Consider the following 23,939-nt stretch of genomic DNA (forward strand, 5'->3'; position numbering starts at 1 on the left):
TGAATGAGAAGCATTTTTATTCATAATCCCTGTAGCGGAGGTCAGAATACAGAGTGTCATTATTCCCATCTTTCTTCTGTCTCCTGGGTTTTGGGTTCTTAAGGTTCAGAGCAGCGTAATTCAGTGTGTCCTCATCATGGCTCTGTGGAGACAAAGATGGCAGAATAGGATGGATAAAAATCGGTTTGCTATTACTTATTTGCACAAATTGCGCTTAAAATACTGATCCCAGGATGGAAATCAGTTGGAATTTTTTTACTGATTTTGAGGGTTTTTTTTTACATACCTGCTTGCGTGACCATTCCACTTTTGATAAATCACTGTTTTTCTGATCTGTTTAAAATATACAATAAATTAACCTATTGTATAATATCACACAATATAACAATTTAGTGGTTGGTTAATATTTCTAATTTTGGGGGGAAATTACACTATTTTTTATCAAAAAATCTAAGTAAAAATTATTTCTGTCAGTTTCAGTGTGCATGTTTGGATATGTGTTGTTTGTTATATTTTACATCTAATAAAATGCTATAAAGGAGATTTCAAGAGAAAGTGTCACGACAAGGAAAGGAACAAACATTAACAGTTACGGGGAAAACAAAACGCGATCACGAGGGATACAAACAGGAGAACAGGGAACAAGCAGGGGAAAGGCTCAGGGCCAGACCGAGATCCGGGAAGATGAGCACAGTGACAGGCACAGTTTTGCAAAATACTAAAGATTTAATACAAAAACGCAAAGACCTTACAAAAATCTTTAAATAAATAAGGTAAGATTTAATAAGGGATTTTAGACGGTTACCCAGTGGTTTTCTAATATGAAAATTGTATCTATTATTAAACAATTCTGTTATGTTATAAGCACGTCAGTCTTTGTTAAAAATATTTTTTGTCCTTCTTCTGAGTGTATAAAGCCGGGCAGCGTACCTGCGCAGTGTGTACAGGTCATTTTACATCTTATACAAATGAGGGCAACGTTCAGAATAATGCTGCAAGATAAAACTATCAGCAAGCCAGAGTGAAGAGGATCCAGCAGCTTCTGATAGCCTATAACAAAGAAATAGATTTCAGCATAATGATATACAGACACATTTCCCATTTGCTTAGGTTACATTTGTTGAAGATAAAATCTATAAGAAATTACGGCAGTTGTTTTGTAAGTAGTGCGTTTTTAACATGAACTTTTGTTTTTTTTTGCATTTTAACAATTTGTATTAAATAGTATTTTCAATAATTATTCAATTAACATCTGTGTAATTCAATTTATGCCCTTAAATTACAAAAATCATCACATTAAAATAAGAAATAATTGTCTTAATAGCAGAATAAGCAAAATAAAAGTTTGAGGATGCAGATATACTCTCCACACTAGGTGTTACCATCTATATCCAGCTGTGTGCCGTTCCCAAACAGCATCTCCCCACACATGGCCACAGCGCAGTAGTAAGTCCCAGCATCAGAGAGGCTGAGGTTCCTCTTGGGGAGGCTGTAGACACAGCTCCGTGTAGGAGATCCAGCCTCAGGGCTCTTCTCACACGTATCACTCCTGTTTCCGTGGCTGTAAATGACTCCTGGAAGGGATTCTCCTGATGCATGTCTGAACCAGTAAACACTGTGTTCTCCTGCACAGCTCCCAGTCTCTACTGTACACTGCAGGCTCACAGAGTCTCCTGGCTGCACTGTGTCAGACACAGGCTGCTGTACCACAGTCCTGCTGTTGGAGTCTTTACCTGAAAAGCCAAATGTTTATGATGACAGGCCTTTGAGAGACAAACTGGAAAATACAGTTAATCAAAATTTTTTCTTACAAATTTTTGAGAGGTTTGGGAATTGAAGCGGTGTTCTTCTAGCCATCCAAGAAATAAGTAACTTATTGGAGAACAGTTGAAATTCTTGTCTCATTTTATTGTATTACTGTTTATTAGTATATATTCGGTAATACTTTCCATTAACTGCACCTACATAATACCTTTATAATACATTCATAAGCAGCATGTGAGTATACCTTAATATCCTAACATAGGTATGTATTTAACAGCTTTAATATACATAAAAAAAAAAACATTATATGGTAATAACAAACATTATAATCATATAATGTTTGTCATTAATGTATGAAGGTAGATGAATTTAATTTATTTCAAATCAAACAAATGAAGTGTGTAAAGTGTACTTTATATTTTCACAATTTTCGTGACTCAAAATTTTACATTTTCATTTGCTTTATTTTGCCCCTTTTCCACAGGAAGGTATTTACTGTTTTTGCATATTTAGCTGTTGATGTGTATTAGTATTTTTGAGGATTCTGCTGTAGTACCTGCATGATTTGACTCAAGAGCCAAATGTATTATCTTTACTTGTTATTGTTTGCTGATTAAGTTTGTCTATTTTTTAACATAAATAAATAACATAAATAAAAAGTATACATAGCAAAAGGAATTACTTTTGTTTCATGTAGTCGCTCCTATTTATTTTCTTATTTGTAGAAAAGTACGTTTTTCCGTTCAACTGTAGCACTACAGCAAAAAGCAAAACATCATGGCAAATGCAATTGTGCTTTAATCCAACACACGCAACTCAGTGTTCAAAATCTTAACATTTAATCGACAAAAGATCTTCAATGGATTTATGATTTAATTTGCAATGTTCTGGCCTGAAATCTTTTCCTGCTACACTGAAGACTCTCTCAGCATGTGCAGAGGAAGCTGCAGCCAAAGGGTTGGCATCCTCTGATAAACATGGTTGACTCAGGTAACAGTGACATTATGTGAAGCTTTCATGACAGGAATAGGGACTAGTTTGACTTTTGATGCAGTAAAAGAGTTTGGGACGTTTCTTAGGTTAGAAACTGCAGTGACTGCAGCCAACACTAACTTTTGAGGATAGACACTCAGCTTTTCCACCATGGTACACAAAATGACAGTTTAATTATTATTTTAGGTGACACTTCAAATGTTGCATTCTTTCATCCTGAACAAGATGATATTTTTATAACAATGATACATAACAATGTTAATGTGCTTATGTGTAATTCATAATTAAATAGACTGTATAGTTAAAAGCTACATCTACAGTACATATATGAATTTACTGGAATTCAAATTTCCATTCTACTTCATTAATTCAAATATGAATTGCAATGCCACGTCCTGTTTTCAACCACAATTCAAATTTAATTGAGATTAACAAAATGAACTGAAATTAAGGGCCATTCTCAATTCATTTCTGAATGGTGCACATCCCTGATTCTTATGTTAAAGATTTTTTTCTGAGTGACTATACACTAACTGCTCAGTTAAATAGCTTTAAGCATAATTTTCTTTTGCCAGGCACTGACATAACCCCAGGATCCCGCTGTTTCATCAGTAGTTACTGTGCAGTGTTTTCATAAATGAAGGCATGTGTCAGTTTATGCCACACTGTAGATTTTGTATAGGTATGTATAGCATATATTTATGTGTCATAATTATTGTATTTAACTTTATACACATAACTAAACTAACTAACTAAAATCCACTTCACATAATAACACTAAAAACATTGTCATTCCAACAGCAAAATGTTTTAAAATTATTTTTGTTTAATGTTGTTAAGAAAAACATTCATGGACCAAAGCACACAATCTACATCAACCATCTTTGTTAATTTTATATTGGCACACAGCTCAACTGTCAAAAATGTTTGTCAGGGGACAATCTTATTGACACTTTAATATGAAAATAGTTGGAGTCTCATTTACCTGTGATTATGACAAAGGTTCCATTTCCAAATACGATTTCATCATAGAATACAGCAACACAGTAATACACTGCAGAATCTGACAGCTCCATGTTGGAAATAGTGAGGTTAAAACTCTCCTCTGCAATCTGTAAGGAGTAGCGTTTTATGTTTTTATATTCCTTGTAAAATTCACCAGGTACGTAGCGAAGTGCTTTTGCCATGAGCTGGGGCTTCTGACCAACAGCTTGCTTAAACCAAACAGCAAAAGAAACATCTGCTGGACGGAAGCATGTCAGAGTCACACTGTCTCCATGCTGGACCCTCATCAGGAGATTGGGCTGAACAACATCCACAGCCAGTGTAGTGTCTGAAACAACAGAGAAACACAAATGAATAAATAAACAAATAGACAAATATCATAATAGTAATCAGAATAACTATTACGTATGATGAAGATTAAATGGCCAAATGCTTATTACACTAATTACATCATACAGGATATATAAAAATATTAAAATCCCCCCAAAAATATTATTTAATATTTTAGGACCCTACTAATGAAAATGAGAAGACCAAAGAGTCTGAACATCTTTGTGGTTCCACTTGTTTAGAATAAACTGCTCTGCTGCTAAGTGAGAGGTCATGGTCGTGGTCGGGATGAAAGGGCAGGAAACAGAGAGGTACAAGATACACATCAGGCTGATCTGATTGGCTGTTCACACGGGAATTTAAATAATAGTAAAAAGGCATTTTAACCTGCACTTACATATTTGTACATTTACTCCTTGATCGGCAGTTAAAATGCTAACAATTAGATTCCAAATTATATAAATAGGAACAGATACTGAGCAATAAAATTCTTCGTACAGAGCACTGAGACACTGTGAGAGACCATTCGCTAATCATCCCCCTCAGACAAGCTGAGTCTCAGTCTCTTGTTATCAATCTGAGACCAGTGTTTATCAAACCAGTCCTAGTGCATATATCAATTTCAACAGTACAAAGTTACACATTACTGTATGTACTGTAAGTTGTTGACAGACCATGTCATTGCCATACAGAAAAGAAAAAAACAATTCTACTTTACAGCACTGCATAGCATAAAGGGGAAAAATTAAAAACTAGAAATGCAAATAGAGGAAACAGCACTAAAGCAGAACTATACATTAGGTGCTGTATAGAGAATTACAGTGCAGTCTTTTTACACGCACTGACGTTCCCATCCATCGGCCCACAGAATTTCATCCACATCACAATGGATATCTCCTCTTTCAAAGCAGCACAGAAAGAATCTTTTGTAATGTCTTATCTGCCTCTGCAGGCATCTGCTGTGATGTCCTCACATGCTGCATCCATGTCAGCCAGCAGGGTCATCTGAGTATGTGGCTGGCGATCGTAAGCCTTCCACCTCCATGCTGAGTAGAGCCCCTCAATCGGGTTAAGGAATGGGGAGTCGGGGTCACTCTATTGTCAGAAAGTGTAACTCAATGTTGTGCCCTGTCAATACATGCTTTACAAATTAAGGTTCATGAGATGCACCTATGAGCTAGACCTAACCCTAACCTATTAGAGAACTGATGCAATGATGCAATATTGCAAAAAAATCTTGAGGAGATGTGGCGTCCTGGAGGAGATTCTCACCGATGATAATGTGTGTTTGTGATATACTAAAGAAACTGTACAAATTGCTAGACATAAAACATAGGACTGGAAACTCTCAGCAGAAAAGAGATGGTATGTTTTAAAATTTTAATAAAAACTTAAAATCCATAGTAACTTTTTAGAACCTTTACGAGTCATTGTTCAGAACATAAACATGGATTAAAAACAATTACTATGAAAGTGCATTATTCAGTTAAGTTGTCATTTTGTTAAGAACATGTGGAGAGGAATAACTGTCTTTCAAAAACAGAAACAATTGAACCAAGCTGCTGCGTTGGCGCCCCCCAGTGGTGAATTGCGGATTGTTCTGTCGGAAGCATCTCAGCAGGAGACTTTTCGTCAGCTGCTGTCAAGAGCATCTGGCTGCAGAGTGCACATCTCCACTAGAGGGATGGAAACACGTAATCTCCACAAGTGAGTCCGGACATGACGTTATGCAAACTTACGGCATGGAGGCAGTACCAGACATCACATGATCTCCACGCACAGCCTGGATTTGCTAGTGGGAGAGTGTTTAGCTTTGTTGAAAGAAAAAAAGTGGGTAGAGCAAGCAACAATGGTAGCATTCAACCGGTGATTTTTTTTTCTCCAAATTTCGCTTTAGAACATAAGAACATAAGAACATAAGAACTATACAAACGAGAGGAGGCCATTCGGCCCATCGAGCTCGCTTGGGGAGAACTTAACTAATAGCTCAGAGTTGTTAAAATCTTATCTAGCTCTGATTTAAAGGAACCCAAGGATTCAGCTTGCACTACGTTATCAGGAAGACTATTCCATACTCTGACTACACGCTGTGTAAAGAAGTGCTTCCTTAAATCCAGTTTGAAATGTTCTCCCGCTAATTTCCACCTATGGCCACGAGTTCTTGTATTGGAACTAATGCTGAAGTAACTATTCGGTTGAACAGCATCCAAACCTGTTAGAATCTTATAGACCTGGATCATGTCCCCCCTCAGTCTCCTTTGCTTGAGGCTGAACAGATTTAGCTCAAATAACCTTTCCTCGTATGACATTCCTCTAAGACCAGGAATCATTCTTGTGGCCCTACGCTGCACCTTTTCTAAGGCCGCTATGTCCTTTTTAAGATATGGTGACCAAACCTGTACACAATATTCTAGGTGAGGTCTCACCAAGGAATTGTATAATCTTAGCATTACCTCCCTTGACTTAAACTCCACACACCTCACCTAGACCAATTTAAATTGGTTACTTAAGCTTAGACTGACTGTGTCTACTGAAAAAGAAAAACATATTTATAAATATTTATTTAGTTCTGAATCTGTTTAGCTTTAGTGAACTAGGCAGCTCTGTTACAAATGTTACATGTGCCGTGAAATGAAGTAATTATTACTGTTCAAGACAATTATTCTTATTAAATGTACTATTTTGGATGCACATATCTATATGGGATGCTAATTCATAGCCGGTTCTAGACGAATGCAACACCTGGACTGCCAGAAAGCTCTTGACAAACTAAAACAGAATGATCGATCTGGATGACCCCGATCCCTTTCTTTTTGTTTCAGTACAAAGAATATATGGAACACTTTCTTAAAAACTGTGTTGATAATCAGCACCTCCGGGTCAACGCAATTTTTTTATTGCCTTAGAGATGAGCCGCAGTGCCCATCACTATAGTCTTTATTTAAAGTTAATTTTTAATACCTTTGTTTTAATAATCATATCATTGTAATAAAAATAGTTCAAAGTAGACTGAGTCAGTTTTGTTTGTTGGTTTCCAAATTTATTCTTATATTTTATTCCACTCACTTTTTCTAGACGCTCCTCCTACAATTTTTGCGGAAATGTGTCTAGTTATAAAATTGTTCATATTAATATGTTTATATAATAATAAAGCTATTACTTTTCCAACCCTATGCAAATGGATACATTAATATTTCAGCTAAAACCTTTAAAATCTCTGCCAAAACTTTAATGCAAGCAGCTGTAGTGGTATTGGTAAAACCTCCACAAGGTATACTTGTGTGGTTGAATGAGCTATTGGCACATTTTATGTCATATCTCATGTCACGCTTTAAAGGTCTGTTAATTGCACTTTGTGTCCTTTGAAGTTAAGAAGTTCGATATTTTTCATATCAAAAGTCCCTTAAGTCCCATACAGTGATTTTTTTATCGTGTGCGCTTGCTTAATACATCACATGATGCCACACATACAGTCGCTCTTTAGAACGCCTGTGGCCTTGGCCTGGAGCCGATGTTGTCAGACGGTGCCCAACCTTCTCAGGATGTTTCGACCCTTATCCGCTACACCCTCCAGTTGGCGGGTCGGCAGTCTTGGCCAGGTCACTGCCCATCAGCTCCAGGCCTCCAGCCCCCCTCCTCCCTTTTAAACCACAACCAACAAGAGGTTCTTTCTGCTGCCTCTCCAATCCTGTGCACAGCTGCCTTACGGTCCTTGCCTGATACGCCGAGTGTAGTGAGCACCGACCATACAGACTGTGCCGGAAACCCTCTACACCCCACCTCTACTGGAAACAGCCACGTTTGCCATCCTTTCTTTCTGCCCTCCATGATGAGGTCCTGGTATTTCAGATACTTTCTCTCATGGGCCTCATCACAGCCTTCTTCCCATGGGACAGTCAGTTCTACCAGGATAATCTTCTTTGCCTGCTCTGACCAGATGACAATGTCAAGTCTCAAGGTGGTCTGGACGATGGGGGGGGGAAATGAGCTTCCTACCCAGGTCAACTATCATCTCCCATCCTTGTGCCCCCTGGAGGATGTTGGTCCTGGTTCTCCTTGCAGAAGATGGCTGCTCCCCTGCCCTGATGAACTGCAGCGCTTATGTTTGTGGCTTGAGTGGTTGCAGCCTTCTCCTGGCCTGCTCCAGAATGTCTGCAGTTACGCTGAGCACCTGATCATGCCGCCACCTGTATCTCCCCTGGGCCAGAGCTGTTTGACACCCTGCTAGAATGTGGGAGAGTGTGCCATTCTTCCCACACAATTTGCAGAGTGGATCCTCCCTCAGGCCCTACCTTACCAGGTTTGCAGGTGACGGGAGTGTGTCATACAGACCTCAGGAGGAAACTCACACGGAACGGTTCCAGCCTCCAGATTTTGGTCCACGTGACCCTCCTTTTTGGGATGTCCCAACTGGTCCACGTTCCTTGGGTTGCTAGTTCGATAGCCTTCGCCTTCCGTGTCTCTTCCACCTGGTGCCGCACTTCGGCTTGCACCATCTCTCTCCTCTGCTGCACAGTTGCCTTCCCCCACTGGATGAAACGGGAGGTTTCTAGTCCCTGCCGGCCAGTGCAGACATTGCCAATGATATCCCTCAACTCTATGGAGCTTTCAGCTTGCCTAACTGCGGTGTCTGCTACCCACTTGCGGCCTGTTCTTGTTATGACCCCCGCAATGCTGACACACTCATCTTTAGAGTCTCTAAGTACCATTGCCACCCTGCACTTGGCCACCTTGAACTCCTCCACCACAGATGAGAATGGAAGCTGAAGCTGGCCAGACCGAATATAGAGCCCTACTGCTGTGAAGCTGGGAGGGATACCAAGCCACCGCCTCAGATGTTTGTTTATTTTCTTCTCCAACTTCTCCACTGCAGTCACTGGAATCTCATATACTGTCAACAGCCACATCAGCCTTGGTAGAAGCCCATGCTGGTAAATCCAGGATTTGAACTTGCCAGGTAGTCCCGACCCGTCAATCCTCCTCAGCCACTCATCTGCCTGTTTTCCAGTGTCAGAGATGTTGTTCCTGTCGCTGAGGGTGTCATCGTACCACTTTCCCAGGCATTTGATGGGATTCTCCCTGATTGTTGGAATTTGTTCACCTTGGACGTGGAGTTTGAACGCATTTGTCAGCTTCCCCCACCTTATCACCAAACTCCGTGACTTCCTGGGCTTGAAAACCATCCTCGCCCATGATGCCAAAGCCCCAAGAGTCTTCAGGATCCACCTTGCCTGCACATGTGTTGTTGTTGTTATAGTGAGGTCGTCCATGAATCCTCTTAGTGGGGGTTGCCTGCTCCCTGCTGCAGTCACTGGTCCTTTGGCCTCTGCTGCTGCTGCTGTAATAAGAAGGTTCATCCCCATGATGAACAGGATGGGGGAGACTGTGCATCCTGTTACAATCCCCTTCTCCAGTATCTGCCATGCAGTGATGAACTTAGCAGTCTGAAACCGCAGCTAGAATGACCCCAGGTAGCTGTAATCATCTGCCTAATCTTGTCTGGGATGTGGTACTGCTCCATGGCCTTGTTAATGAGGATATGGGGCATAGACCCATACGCATTGGCAAGATCCAGCCAGACTACTGTTAGGTCGCCCTTATTGCCCTTGGCCTCCTGGATCAGATGGCTAAGGATAGCGGTGTGTTCCAGGCACCCAGAAAATCCTGGTATCCCCCCCTTCTGAATTGAGGTGTCCACATAACCATTCTCTGTCATGTAGGTTGTCATTCGCCTTTCCAAGACTGAGAAGAATATCTTAGCTTCTACACTCAACAAAGAAATGGTGCGAAACTGGCTGATCTCAGAAGAGTCCTTCTCCTTTGGCACAAAACAGCCCTCTGCCACTCTCCAGGATACTGGTATTCTGCCCTTCACCCAGATTTTCCGGAGGAGCTTCCATAATCTACGTAGCAGAAGTGGACATTTCTTGTAGACTTTGTAAGGCAAGCCGCTTGGTCCAGGGGCTGATGCAGTTCTTGCCTTCTTTACCACCTCCTCCACTTCCTTCCAGGTTGGCTCTCTGGTCTCCAGATGTTTCGAGGGGGGTGGGACACTGGTGATCCTTGGGTGGCTACCCAGATCTTCATACTTCAGAATCAGAATCAGAATCAGAATCAGAAAAACTTTAATTATCCCGGAGGAAATTGCTCATACTTATGTGGGTCACAGAATGTTGACCTTAGGACTTCCTCAACCTCCTCCTTAGAGCTGGTCAGTGTTCCTGATCTAGCTTCCCATAGCAAGGCCTTGGTAAACCTATAGGGGTCTTTCATGAACTGAGCCCTCTTGGCCCCTCTCTCCTTCCTTTGCTTCCGTGTCTGCTCTGCCTTCCTCAGCCTGCGAAGCCGGTCTCGGAGTCCAGATGTCAGGTCTTTAATCCCTTGTTTTTCCCCTTCTGCAGCATTCCTGAACTGCCTGGAGAGTATCCTGATCTCTTTCCGCAAGCTCTGGATCTCCTTCTCCCTCCGATTCAGCTGCCTTGCCTTTGGACTGATGGTCTTTCTCTCCTCAATGCCAAACCGCTCCCTGGGCATCTTGTACGTAATTGCCGTCATCGTCTCAATTTTCCGCTCCACTGTCCCTGCCAGAGCAACATCCAGGATCTTGTTCAGATCCTCATCTAGCTGCTGCCACTCTTTGTTGCTGTTCATCCTGGGCCATTTCACCCTTTCCTTTGCAGGTTGGAGTTGTCGGGAGGCATCAGAGTTGACCATTGTATGGGTCAGGGGCAAAGCCAATATTGTAAGATACAACAGCCTTGTAATTAATATTACTGGAAGAAGTAAATATAATGCTGCTGCGCACTACTTTGACATTAAGGCTGAGGTATACAGTCCGTGTGAATGGTCGCGACAGAGGTGAAGCGCCATGAACAATACTTTTTTCTTTCATTATCGGTAGTCAATAATAAAACCGGTATAAACAGGTACAATAAATAGGTGTCAGTAATGACAAGAAATGTTAGGGGAACTTGGTGAGGCGAAGAAATCAACAAACCGAGTAAAGTGGCAAACATTGTATTGTAATGATGTGATGTGGGTGTATGTGTGTGGAGGGGGGAGGGATTGGCGTGGAAGGTTAATTAAGTGGCTACACCTGGGTTGTTAGGGATGTGGGGTTAAGAGATGGGGAGAGACCCGCGCTCGAGAGATCGCTTGTTAGGCACAGCACTCGTTGGTTGTGGGAGGGAAGTGCCGCTCGTATGCCGTGTAGGGCTGCCGGCGGTGAAGCCAGATAGCGGGCTGCAGGGACAGGTTCTGGTGTGGTAGGGGAAGGACAGTTAGGACGGGGGGTTGTTAGGAGTGCATGATTGCTGCTTAGTTTGGGGTGTTTGATAGTGGTGAAAAGCGGCATCCCCGTAGTGACGGAGTGGCGGCGGAATTCCCTTTCCGCGTGGTGTCTTAGATTGCGGACCTGTGTGAACATTCCTTCCCAGGGGGAGGGTCTTGAGCCTCGGGGGGAATGTTGTGTTTTAATCTTGTCCTTGTATGTTTGTTTTGTGTCTTTTAAAGTAAGCAGCGTAGCCCGCTAGGGATCAGGGCGGGACTATAGAGGTGGTACTGTACTACTGGTCCCGTAACGCTTGCCTGTGCCCGAAGTGTGGGGATTACTGGGTATTGTAGTGCTATTGGTGTGCCGTGCCCGAATAGGGATGTTTGTGTGCTGTGGGATCCACTGTATGGTAACGTGGGTTAACACACGTTTGGAAGGGTAGGGTTGCTACGGGGAGACAGTGGGGCCGAACCCTTTGTGAACCCAGACCCGATCCGATGGGGCGCTGCATGAATTGTACTGAATAAAATTATCTTTGTAATTGTAGTTGAAGTCTTGTGGTGGTCTATTCTCCTCTTATAGCCTCCGACGCTATTGTAGGTTCATTACAGTATGTCTTGACGCAACCAAACCAAACATCAGTGTCAACAATATTAAAGATGAACAAAATGTAGCCTGCGTGCAATATGCATACTAATATTGACACTGATGTTTTGTTCGGTTGCGTTAAGACTATTAAGCGTTAAGATTATGTTTGTTACTTTAATCGGTTTGCTGATTTGTTCACCTCACCGAGTTCAACTAACATTTTTTGATATTACTGACACCTATTTATTGTATTTACTGTACCTGTTTATCTTAGTGTATTATGATTATCGATAGTGACCGAAGATAAAACTATTGTCATGCCGCATGAATTCATGTCACTTCACCTCTGTCGCTACCATACACACGGACTGTATAACTCAGCCTTAATGCCAAAAAAAAAGTTTGCAGCATTTTAAAAAAAAAAAAAAAGGGAAATGTGTTCATGGTGTTACTCGCATGTTGACTGTAAATGAAGGTCTCTCCAGTTCGATTTGTTTAGACGCCGAGACATAGTTTTGGTAGAAATCGTTTTCATATTACTCTCGGCCTCAACACTTAGTAAATTCTTATGCGCACAGAATAACTTGTGAGCACACAATTTAAAAAAAATCACCCTATGGGACTTCGGAGGCTCCGTATTAAAGTGAGAATTTCACACGTACCGAAATATTAACGTATGCTATTAACGTGTCATGGATGCAGGCGGCTCGGGCACGGGAGCGCGGCATGGTGCACAAAGAAGGGGCGGACGACCCACTTGCGGCTCCAACAAACAAAAAGGGGTTTATTAAACAAAGACAACAAAACACAAGAAAACCAAAAAGACCACGAGGGGTCAAAACTAAAACAGGGAGGAATAAACTAAGACTAAATATTACAAAACAAAAACCAGGAAGGAAAACAGGACACAGATCTAACCAAAACTAAATAAGCCAAGCAACAACCCACACATAGACACCGGAACACAATATAGACACGACGCGACGCGATGAACCAGCGGGGAACAGAACAAAGGCAGGAACTAATATACTACAGGGGTAATGACTAACACAGGGCAGGTGAGGCTGATTAACAAAGACTAGGGAAACAGGACACAGGTGAAACCAATTAACTCAAAGACACTAACAATCAGGGAAACTAAGAATTAATCAAGGAAACAGAAACCAACACTAGGGAATAAAACAGGTAAAGACACAAGCAGGGGCACAAGGGACAAAACCAAAACCCAACTACAAAATCAGACACAAGAACTAAAGAAACTCAAATGAAACACTAGGGAGCAAAATACAAAAACAGAGGAGGCGGGATTCGAACTCACAACAAGAGGGAACTCAGGACCGAGGGGCAAACAGACAGCACATGCTTAATGCATTGAGCCACGAGACCAGACAAGAGACAGGGGAGAAACAAGGACTGACGTATGGACGGGATGACCAGCACCACCTGCTGGTCAAACGGGGAAGGGGCACGGAAGGACCACAGCGGGAGGCTGACCCTGACATAACGTCCCTTCTTGTAGAATTAAAACACATTAACGTCCGTTTCCAATGTTGATAAAAGTTAAATCGAATTACATACTTTAAAAGACTCGATTTCTGTTCGGTCGAGTTAAAGTCCGGGCTGTGTGCGACGATTATGTAATATCTGGTACCACTCTATGGCATGGTTGCATAACGTCCACTGTTGCCAACTCCTCAGCAAGGAATGTCGCTATTGGTTGTCCCAAAAGTCACTAGAAGTCGCTAAATGACGCCATCGCCTAATTTGCATAATGTACATGTAATTATAATGGACGCTGCAGGAGAGAGGAATAATGTCGTGGGAGAGACAAAAGGTGGTTAAACATCCTAAATACATTTAGAACTACAAATTAACTTTCTTCTGTCGATTCTTGTTTTTTTATATCATAATTCCAACCCTCTTCCTATATCCGGGCTTGGGACCGGCAAAAGTGACCCCAAAGAGAAATTACTTATTCTTAAAAACTGTCATACTTGGCGGAGTTTTTGGCAATAAGCCAGGGCAGGAACAGCCAGTGGTGGTTTCGCGCATGCGCAATTCATTTGCAGTCTGGACGCGGAAAGGTGAACATTTCTTGCTCTGACTGCAGCTGGGCGGGGCTGCTGCGTGAGGACTGTCCACCTGTGAATGCTTTGGGACGGGAGGGGAGCCCACGGTAGCACCCGCTGCTCGGTGAGGAGAGTAAGAACAATACGTGCTTCCACGTCAGAGTCTCCAAAAGTCTCCAATAACACTAGAAAAAGTCGCTAGATTTGTCACTAGTCGCTTTTTTGAAAACGAGTCGCCAGAGAGGTCTAAAAACACACTAAATATAGCGACAAAGTTGCTAAGTTGGCAACACTGATAACGTCATGTCCGGATTCGCTTGTGGAGATCACGTGTTTCCGTCCCTCTAGAGGACATATTCCTGGTGGAGGGCTGCAGCCAGACCCTTCTCGCTGCTGTTGTAGACTTCCTGCTCAGTGATAGAATCTGAAGGGCTAGAAGGGCGAGTATGTATGCAACGCACAACATGAACCCCTGGAGGATAATAAGTGTTTCCTTAGATAAGACTTTTTGGATTTCTGCTTGATTTCCAAATTGAGTGCACTAGTTATCACAAAATCGGCTACGCAGTGTAGCCATTTAAATAGGCATATTTCACTGTAGGAATGGTAATATTAACCGATTTGCACCGATGCACTGGTATAAAAATTCACAATGCGACTGCCCCGATTAAAAAAGTTGTCGGAAACAGAAGCTCACAGACAGAATGCAATAACGTACGGGGTTTATTGTCGGAAACAGGCAAACAGAACAGGATTCAGCAAGCAGAATCGGAGTCGTGGTCATGGTGCAGAGAAGATCAAAATAGCCAGTCCTACAAGTGACAAGCCCTTGCTATACAGTCGAGGGATAACCTGGAAGAGATCTCCTCGTCCGAAGACCCGCACCGTGTGGAGGAGATGCGAGAAAGCCTTCTGCATCTGAGGAGTGAAGTAGCAGAGACGATGATCAGGCAGGTATCCCTGGACTGTGGACTGGCTTGTTCTCTGTTAGAACTGCCTGAACCATTCCTGGCTCTGACTAAAGCTGCAGGTAAAAAGAAGTGAAAGAATCGCAGAGAAGCATTTTCCTCAGGAATCCTGTTAAAACCCCACGTGAACCCCGCTTGCTTCCCAGTGGTTAAGCATGAGGTGTATCTCACACTACTCGACCTGGCGGTGTTTGTCACACCTGGGTCGTCAGCCACCACTCCTGAGTCTGTGTCTGACCTCCCTGCTGCCGGTCCGCTCAGATCGGCACTTAAAGTCCCCGCCGCTCCATCCCTGTTGGGAACCCCGGTCTCCAGCCTCCCGACACAGAGTCTTCTGTTCCCTGACTTCCAGTGTGCTCAATCTCCTTAGCCCCAGTTCCTAAGGTTCCTGTATCTGTCCCAGTTCCTGCACGTGTCCCAGCTTCAGGTCCTGTCCTGGCTCAAGTTACCGTGTCCACTCCAGTTCCTGTCCTGGGTCCAGTTCCCGTGTCTGTGCCAGTTTCTGTCCCAGCTCCAGACCCTGTGTCCTGGCTCCAGTTCTTGTCCCAACTCCAGACCCCATGGCCACCCCATTTTGGAAGATCCCGGCCAGGATCTTGTCTCTCTGTCTCTTGCAATGGGAGAGGCCACTTACACAAAGGTCAAATCCCACCCATCCTGCCCCCAGGTTTGCCTTCAGTCCCCGTTGCTTCTGCCCAGCAGTCACTGACGGTTCCTCCACCTCCTGCTCGGCGGTCGCCTGCAGTCCCACTGGCTCCTGCTCGGTGGTCACCTGTGGTCTCCCCTGCAGTGACTCATTGGGCATCTACGATCCCACCTGTGATGACTCATTGGTTGCCTGCGGTTCCCCCAGCTCAGCCTCGTCAGTGGCCTAAGCCGTTGCCGACTGTGGCTTCTCCTTCGCCTGTGGTGGCTTCAACTTCCTCCTCGCCCCCTCTGATGTCACCTCCACTTCCTATCTCGCGGTTGTTGAGGGTCCCTCCAGCTCTGGCCTAGCGGTTGCCTGTGGCCCCGGCTGCTCCTGCCTTCCCTCCGGCTCCTGGGTTTTTCCTCCCTTTGTGCCCCCATCCCCTGGTTTGGTTCCCCTTGTGGGTGGTGTCCCCATGTTCCCTCCTCGTTCACTTGGTTTTCCCCTGTTCCCTTTTGATTCTTCTCCCCCTTTAGTCAGTGTGCCCTCCGGTGCTGTCCCTTCGTTGTCCCCTTCCTTGATTTCTTTGGGTCTCATGTTCCTGTCCTACAGTAGGTGTCCCTGTTCGTGTCTCCATTTGTTCAGTTAGTGTACTGGTTGTTGCTGTCCTGCTTGTTCCGGGTGCCTGTACAGTTTCCGTTTGTTTGTTAATGTCTTTTAGTTGTTGTTTCCCCCAGGTGGTGCTGTGCACTGAGTTCCATTGTGTCCCCTGTTTGGTCCCTTTAGGGGGACTTGTAGTTAAGTCAGTCATCATCTCTGGCAACTACTACAACCTTTGAAATGGGAGAAATCCATTCGTGTGGTTTACAGTAATTTTCCAAAAAACTTATTGAATTACTGTGCGATCATTGTGACGCCCTGCTCGTCCGATCCTCGTGTGTGCCACGCCCCCCTCGTTACCTCATTAATTCCTGATTGTATTCACCTGTCGCTAGTTTAAGTCAGTCTGTCTTGTGTATATTAGTCCACGTCTGCCTTTGTTTCCCAGATCTGTCATTGTAGTGTTGTTGTTACGTTGTGTTTTTTGTAGTCCCCGGAATAAACTCCAATTTCTACGTATCACGGCTTTGCTCGCCTGCTTCTCCGCTCGCCTCGCAAGCCCGCACGTCAGAATCGTGGTTTGATATTTCTGTAAAATTCCACCTGTAGTAAGTCAGGGGGCACCTCTGGCAACTACTACAACCTTTGAAATGGGAGAAATTGGTTTAGTATCAATGTGAAATTTTTGCAATTTCACGGATGTGTGTATTAAAATATCTTAGCAGAAAAGCTCCAGTAGCAATGCTTGTTTCTCCAGAATGCACTTTGCACTTTGTAGACGGTCCCTAGCAAAAAGCTGCACTTCCAGCGCTCTCTTTATTAGTTTCGCAGAAAATGCTTCGTCACTACAATAATTAATGAACATATCACTCACTATGCAATGTTGTAGTACAATCTGCATTTTCTCCTGAAACGTGTGACTTTTGTGATTTTTGGTGGTATCGTTTCAAAGATATAGGGGAGGGAAATCCGAATATCAAACGAATATCGAATATAAAACCAACTTTACCACGCTGTATAAAGGAGAGGTCCGAGGGGATCGGGATGGAATTGGAACAAAGCAAGCGGATGGAACGGATCAGGGGTAGACAATAGGAAGAACGCTCTGTACTTCTTATGAAGACTTTCAACAATACCTTGCATAGAATGCAGCGCAGAACAGGACTAAATAGGGAGTTAAGCAGGCGATATAACTCAGGTGTGGCTGCTGCCGCTGCATCGAGGGGGGCGTGTAATGTTTGTTACCCACAAAATTAAAGACGGCAATTTTATAACTGGAGGCATTTTAATTAGCAACCACCCACGCGTATATAAGGGAAACGTACACAATTCTTTTCCGTCTTGTCCCCCACACGTATCCTCTCGCGACCCGATCACTTGGCGCCGGAATTCATCCACGTAATATAGTCCTTGAGTTTGCGCTCACATGACACCTCCCCTCCTTTGAGTCAAAGGCGCAGATGCATGCAGGCTGTAATAAATTCCCTTAAGAAATAAGCTCAGTAAACTCAAGTTTAATACTAACAGAAGAAGTAGCAAAAACAGCATGGGCAGTAATATGCTTCATCAGGGCATTCGTAAGAGACATAAAGGGATAATTGCATAAACCATTTCAAAATTACATTCTAATACTTCCAACATTACATCGCTCTCCATAACCATCAACAACTAGTTATTTCCTTAAGCTCTGGGGTAGACTACCCAGTCACCTTCATAGCTGCTGGAGGTTATTCTGCTTCGCTGTGGCGATCTATGGACTAAGTGGGTAGAAATGGATTTCCACTCACCTCTGTGCTTTCAGTCTCAACGAGCTGTTGAACTGGTAGAGGTAGCGGGCGGAGATGATGCCTGTTGCTACGCAAGATTCCTTAGCCTATCTGGATTAGGAAGGACCTTAAAGCAGAGTGTGACTGCTGAACTGTCCCAGCTGCTGTCCAACCAGGTTCGTTGTCCAATTTCACTGCCACTCTCTCCCCTGGACAGAGGTGGAAGTGGTTTGACACCGTGGCACATGTTGTAGGCACGTTTGTAGTACTTTTCACTCCCTCCAGGAAATACGCGACACCGTGGTTCTTCTGGTTACTGATGGATTTATTCTTTTACAATCTTTCGCCGTCCTTAAACAGTATCGACAGATTCTCTTTTCATATATCCACCGTCGAACTATTCACACAGAACAGCGAACAGGCATTCACGTCATGTACATTAAAACTTAAAATACAGCAAAACATACAACTAAAACATGAATAAACTCAAACATACCTCGCTGGCTGCACACAACCGAGAGGGAATGAGTCCTCTTAGAGAATATATCAGTCTCAGAAAGGGTGAAACTTAAATAAAACTCTTTTCTGCCTTTAGCTGGCGAGTCTCCTCTCTTCCTTTTCCCTTTGCGTCCGTAAGAAGAGAGAGCGCATACAAAATTGTTTCGGGTGCAACAAATATTGAAACGGAGTTTATGTAACCAAAAGAAAATATAAATGACGCAAATCATGTGTGACAGTTACAGTACTTCTTCGCCCTGACATGAGCTTTACATACTTTTCTGAAGTCGGGCCACCGACATGCCGACCCAGCATCAACTGCGCAGGACTGGCACCTGTGGCTTGTTACGGTGTGGCTCTATAACTCATGAGGGCTAGAAACAGGTCAGCCTGTCAAATAATCTTTTTCACAGTTTGCACTGCCCTCTCAGCTTCTCAGTTGGACTGAGGGCAGTGAGGACTGGAAGTGATGTGTTTGAAATCATAAGCCTCTGAAAAGCTTTTGAATTCCTCACTGGTGAATTGTTTCCCATTGTCTGTGAACAGCTCTACAGGGCAGCCCCATCTGGTGAAGAAGTTCTTAAGGGGTGCACAGGTCAGGCAGGTCATTTGTCATGTCAGGAAGGTGACCCATTTCCAAATCATGAAAAAAATAGTCACAGATGTCAGCCCCAAACCTTTTCCAGGGTTCCTGCAGTTGTGGTGTTATCATCAGAGGCTCCTTCCTCTGTGTTGGTCTTGTCTGCATGCATTCGGGGCACTTTGTTACAAACTCTTGGATCTCTCCCTCTATCCCGGGCCACCACACACTCATGCTTGCTCTCTCTCTGCACTTTGTGATACCCTGGTGTCCACCGTGCAAATGATGGAGAATGTCACCTCTCATACTGTGCGGGATGACTATGCAACCCCATACAGAACAAGCCCTTTTGAGATGGAAAGGCTGTTACCCCACTGATGGTATACTTGGGTTTGTACTGGAACACTACCTATGTGTATTGGCCATCCCTGGCTCACTAGATGACTCACCACTTGCAGGTCACAGTCCATGCTCATATATTAGAGGGAGACACGGGCCATACTGTGTGAGCTGCATCTTCAGACACTGAGACATCACATTAGTTCACACACTTCACTCTGTATGGCAGATAGTGGTCATCTGGATAACGTATCTGCTACTGTGAGTGTTTTTCCCAGCACATACTCAGCAAGTGGGTTGTATTTCATTAAGTGCACGAGCAGGCCCAAACTACAGATAAGCACTCCTTCTCTTTCTGTGTGCAACACATTTCTGATTCAGTCAGCATTCTGGGGCAAAATGTTACTGGTTTAGCCCATCAGCATGTCATTGAAGCAGAACGCCACCCAGCTGTAGCTGCTTGTGTCTGTGCTCACAATAGTGGGCTTACTTATATCGTAGAAAGTGAGTGTGAGTGCAGAGGTAATACGTTTCTTTACCTTTTCAAATGCATTCACTTGTGCTGCATCCCAGGATCATACAGTCTCACTCAGTAGGTCATTGAGGGGTTTTATAATTTCTGACAGGTTGGGCAGGTATCTTCCCAAGTAATGAACCATACCCAAGAACCTCCATAGACTCGGCACATCACTTGGTGGCTATAACTCTAAAATGGCTGCTATTTTTGAGGGGTCAGGCCGGATGCCTTCTCCATCGATGCGATGCCCCAGGTAATTCAGCTGTTTGTCTCGCAGGAGGCATTTCTGGGGATGGAGCTTCAGCCCTGTGCAGAACATTTTGGAACATCCCCTCGAGTTCCTTCTCATCCTTTCCATGGACAAGAATATGTACACCTCAACCCCTAGCTGGCCAGGAGACAATACTGACATTTCTGTTTGAAAAATCTCTGGTGCACTCGAAATCCAAAAAGGACGGTGTTTGAAAAAGAACGTACCTATGGGTGTGATAAATGTGGTTAATACTCTAATTTTCCACAAAGTTCTTGCTGCATCGATCAAGGAGAATACTTGAGATTCTGCTAGCCGTTTGAAAATTTCATCTATGGTTGGTAGGACGAATCTCTCTCTTTTCATAGCCATATTCAGGCGCTTTAGGTCAACACAAATACGCACCGTTTTCTTAGGAACTGGGACCATTGTGGCGCACCACTCTGTTGGTTCTTTAACCTCTTCTATGACACCACATCTGACCATCCTGTCCAGCTCTAACTTGACTTTTGGAAGTAACAGGGCGGATACTCTCTGTGCAGTGTTAACACAGTATGGTTTCGCATACACTCGAAGGCATATTTTTACAGGTTTTACCTTTAAGAGGCCCAGGTCTGCATCAAAGGTGCTTTGAACTTCCTCGATTCTCTTAACCAGGCCCATAGCCTCCGCAGCATTACGACTCAACTGGCTGCTGCCATTAGCTGTTTTAATCACATGAAGGGTGTACTTGTATTTCTGGCCTATGTGTTTGGTACTGTGTGAATGAGCCTACACAGTCAAGCTTACCCCCAGGACTGTCAAGGGTCGTACCATTCCTCTCAAGCTGGGCCGGGCACATGAGATTGCGCTAGGTTTCTTTCAATATCACGCTGGTGTCTGCCCCTGTGTCAATCTTGAAAGTTACAAGTGTTTCACAAATGTTCAGCTTTTACAGTCCACGGTATGTTGGAGAAATTGTTCTCCTGCTTTACTGGCCACTAACATAGTTAGCTCTTTCACCATTGTTGAATGGCACACGACAGCAAAATGCCCAATTTTCTGGTAATTTCGGCACTGTGCATTTCTGGCTGCACAGTGCGAGTTCTTTGATTTTTACCGCACCTAGAGCATTTCCTCACATTTCCGGCTCCATCACGATGTCTCACCGGATGAAAACTGCTGCTGCTCTGCTGCCTTTGCCTCTCTTTGCACTGTTGTGTAGGAGCAGCATGTGTGCGTCGACGTGCCATTTTACTGAGGTGGCTAGTGTTAGCAGTGCTAGCTGTAGCCTACTGGCTAACATGCTCCTTTACCTCTTCCGACTGTCTCACCATCTCCACTGCTCTTTCCAGTGTTAGGCTCGCGGTTAACTGCAGCTTCTCAGACAACACCTTGTCGAGGATGCCTATAACCAGTTCATCCCGAATATTCATCTACTTTTGCTGAACCAAACTGGCAGCTCTCAGAGAGCTCATATAATGCGGGAATACACTCACCTGAAGGATTATTAGGAACACCATACTAATACGGTGTTTGACCCCCTTTCGCCTTCAGAACTGCCTTAATTCTATGTGGCATTGATTCAACAAGGTGCTGAAAGCATTCTTTAGAAATGTTGGCCCATATTGATAGGATAGCATCTTGCAGTTGATGGAGATTTGTGGGATGCACATCCAGGGCACGAAGCTCCCGTTCCAACATTGCTATGCAACATCTATTGGCTTGCGATCTGGTGACTGTGGGGGCCATTGTAGTACAGTGAACTCATTGTCATGTTCAAGAAACCAATTTGAAATGATTCAAGCTTTGTGACATGGTGCATTATCCTGCTGGAAGTAGCCATCAGAGGATGGGTATATGGTGGTCATAAAGGGATGGACATGGTCAGAAACAATGTTCATTTAGGCCGTGGCATTTAAACGATGCCCAATTGGCACTAAGGGGCCTAAAGTGTGCCAAGAAAACATCCCCCACACCATTACACCACCACCACCAGCCTGCACAGTGGTAACAAGTCATGATGGATCCATGTTCTCATTCTGTTTACGCCAAATTCTGACTCTACCATTTGAATGTCTCAACAGAAATCGACTCATCAGACCAGGCAACATTTTTCCAGTCTTCAACTGTCCAATTTTGGTGAGCTCGTGCAAATTGTAGCCTCTTTTTCCTATTTGTAGTGGAGATGAGTGGTACCCGGTGGGGTCTTCTGCTGTTGTAGCCCATCCGCCTCAAGGTTGTGCGTGTTGTGGCTTCACAAATGCTTTGCTGCATACCTCGGTTGTAACGAGTGGTTATTTCAGTCAAAGGTGCTCTTCTATCAGCTTGAATCAGTCGGCCCATTCTCCTCTGACCTCTAGCATCAACAAGGCATTTTCGCCCACAGGACTGCCGCATACGGGATGTTTTTCCCTTTGCATACCATTCTTTGTAAACCCTAGAAATGGTTGTGCGTGAAAATCCCAGTAACTGAGCAGATTGTGAAATACTCAGATCGGCCCGTCTGGCACCAACAACCATGCCACGCTCAAAATTGCTTAAATCACCTTTCTTTCCCATTCTGACATTCAGTTGGGAGTTCAGGAGATTGTCTTGACCAGGACCACACCCCTAAATGCATTGAAGCAACTGCCATGTGATTGGTTGATTAGATAATTGCATTAATGAGAAATTGAACAGGTGTTCCTAATAATCTTTTAGGCGAGTGTATATTCTTCATCTGATTTGCCTTGCTTCTGCGCTCGCTGGTAAAAACAGGCTTTTTCATGAATAACATTTACTTTAGGCATGAAGTAATTATTTAACTTTCCCAACACAGTGTCGTAGTCGTTTACGTGTTCGTCCTGCCCTAACATAAAAGTATCGAAAACTTGTTCGGCCTCCTTCCCTAGCGTGTACAGCAGCGTGTTAACCTGAACATTACCGGTCTCCAGGTTTAATTTAGTAGCAACGTGGTACCTCTGAAATCTTTGCCGCCACTCTGCCCACTGTTCCAGACGAGTAAAGCCGAAGTTTTAGGGAGGGTTAAACTTTGCCATGGTTAGAGTCCAAGCTGTGTAACTTCTGACACCATGTCCTGTTTGACCTTGTGCTCACATGACAGGGCATGACAAAATGTGCACCGGATACAATGATGAACTCAAGATGTATCGTTTCCAACATCTTTGTGTCGGTAAAGTCCGATTTATTGATATATCATTATTTGTATAATTATTTAGAAAATTGACCAACATTTTTTGACCTATAATTGTACATTTAGCAGGATTAACCCTCTCTAAACTTTTTTTTCAAGTGCACTCTCTCATCTCCCTGCTGTCAGTGTCTAATTCTCCTACGCCTCGCATGAACTGGAGGAGTGTCCACGTCAAAAACTCAAGATCACCGACTCCAGAGGGTTAAATTATGTTAAAAACAAAATAGAGCGTTATGGTTTACAGATTAATCACAAGTGTTAAGGTGTTAACATTAACAGCATTAGTTAATACGATTTAAAAGTGGCAAAAGGGAGTCTAATTTTAAAGTGGTACCAATAATACTTAGTGTTGCCATGCTTTGTGTGAAAAAGTTGTGCTTACCTTTCTGTTTTTCCAATGCAGCATGCTTTCTTTAGTATGTGTTTTCGCTATGAGATGCTGTGAATGGGATAGGAAGGTAAATCTGACATGTAAAAATTGAACTGATATAAGGGTTAGGGTACGGCAGTGGAAAACCGCATATTAAGGATGGACACATAGACAGCCCTACTTCAATATCATTATCAGTACTTCCGTACTAAAATGTTACTCAGTT

The 23,939-nt window shown here is 43.6% G+C and overlaps 1 protein-coding gene across 5 annotated transcripts; it reads right to left on the reverse strand.

Annotated features, from left to right (window-relative positions):
* LOC140593242 (uncharacterized) lies at window positions 1-23,874 on the reverse strand. Of its 5 annotated transcripts, none has more exons than XM_072717193.1 (7): window positions 18,006-23,874; window positions 5,067-5,187; window positions 3,743-4,090; window positions 1,383-1,733; window positions 931-1,050; window positions 287-333; window positions 1-142 (listed from the first exon to the last, which is right to left on the reverse strand). In XM_072717193.1, the coding sequence occupies exons 2-7, from the start codon at window positions 5,095-5,097 to the stop codon at window positions 17-19; spliced, it is 1,023 nt and encodes a 340-aa protein (XP_072573294.1). In that variant the 5' UTR covers window positions 5,098-5,187; window positions 18,006-23,874; the 3' UTR covers window positions 1-16. The 5 variants fall into 5 exon arrangements, with proteins under 5 accessions (XP_072573294.1, XP_072573295.1, XP_072573297.1 ...); XM_072717194.1 differs by lacking the exon at window positions 5,067-5,187 and adding an exon at window positions 17,544-17,689; XM_072717196.1 differs by lacking the exon at window positions 5,067-5,187 and having other exon boundaries at window positions 23,726-23,874.
* Between the last annotated feature and the right edge of the window lie 65 nt (window positions 23,875-23,939).

Source organism: Paramormyrops kingsleyae, chromosome 10, assembly GCF_048594095.1.
Source record: "Paramormyrops kingsleyae isolate MSU_618 chromosome 10, PKINGS_0.4, whole genome shotgun sequence".
NCBI classification, from domain to species: Eukaryota; Metazoa; Chordata; class Actinopteri; order Osteoglossiformes; family Mormyridae; genus Paramormyrops; species Paramormyrops kingsleyae.

Excerpts from the sequence above, each read along its gene's own strand:
- LOC140593242 (XM_072717192.1), bottom strand. The coding sequence starts at position 4,312 with ATGTTCAGACTCTTTGGTCTTCTCATTTTCATTA. Across the intron at positions 4,091-4,278 it reads TGGTCTTCTCATTTTCATTA|ACACTACACTGGCTGTGGAT; the intron begins GTAGGGTCCTAA and ends CTGTTGTTTCAG. Across the intron at positions 1,734-3,742 it reads AACCTTTGTCATAATCACAG|GTAAAGACTCCAACAGCAGG; the intron begins GTAAATGAGACT and ends TTGGCTTTTCAG.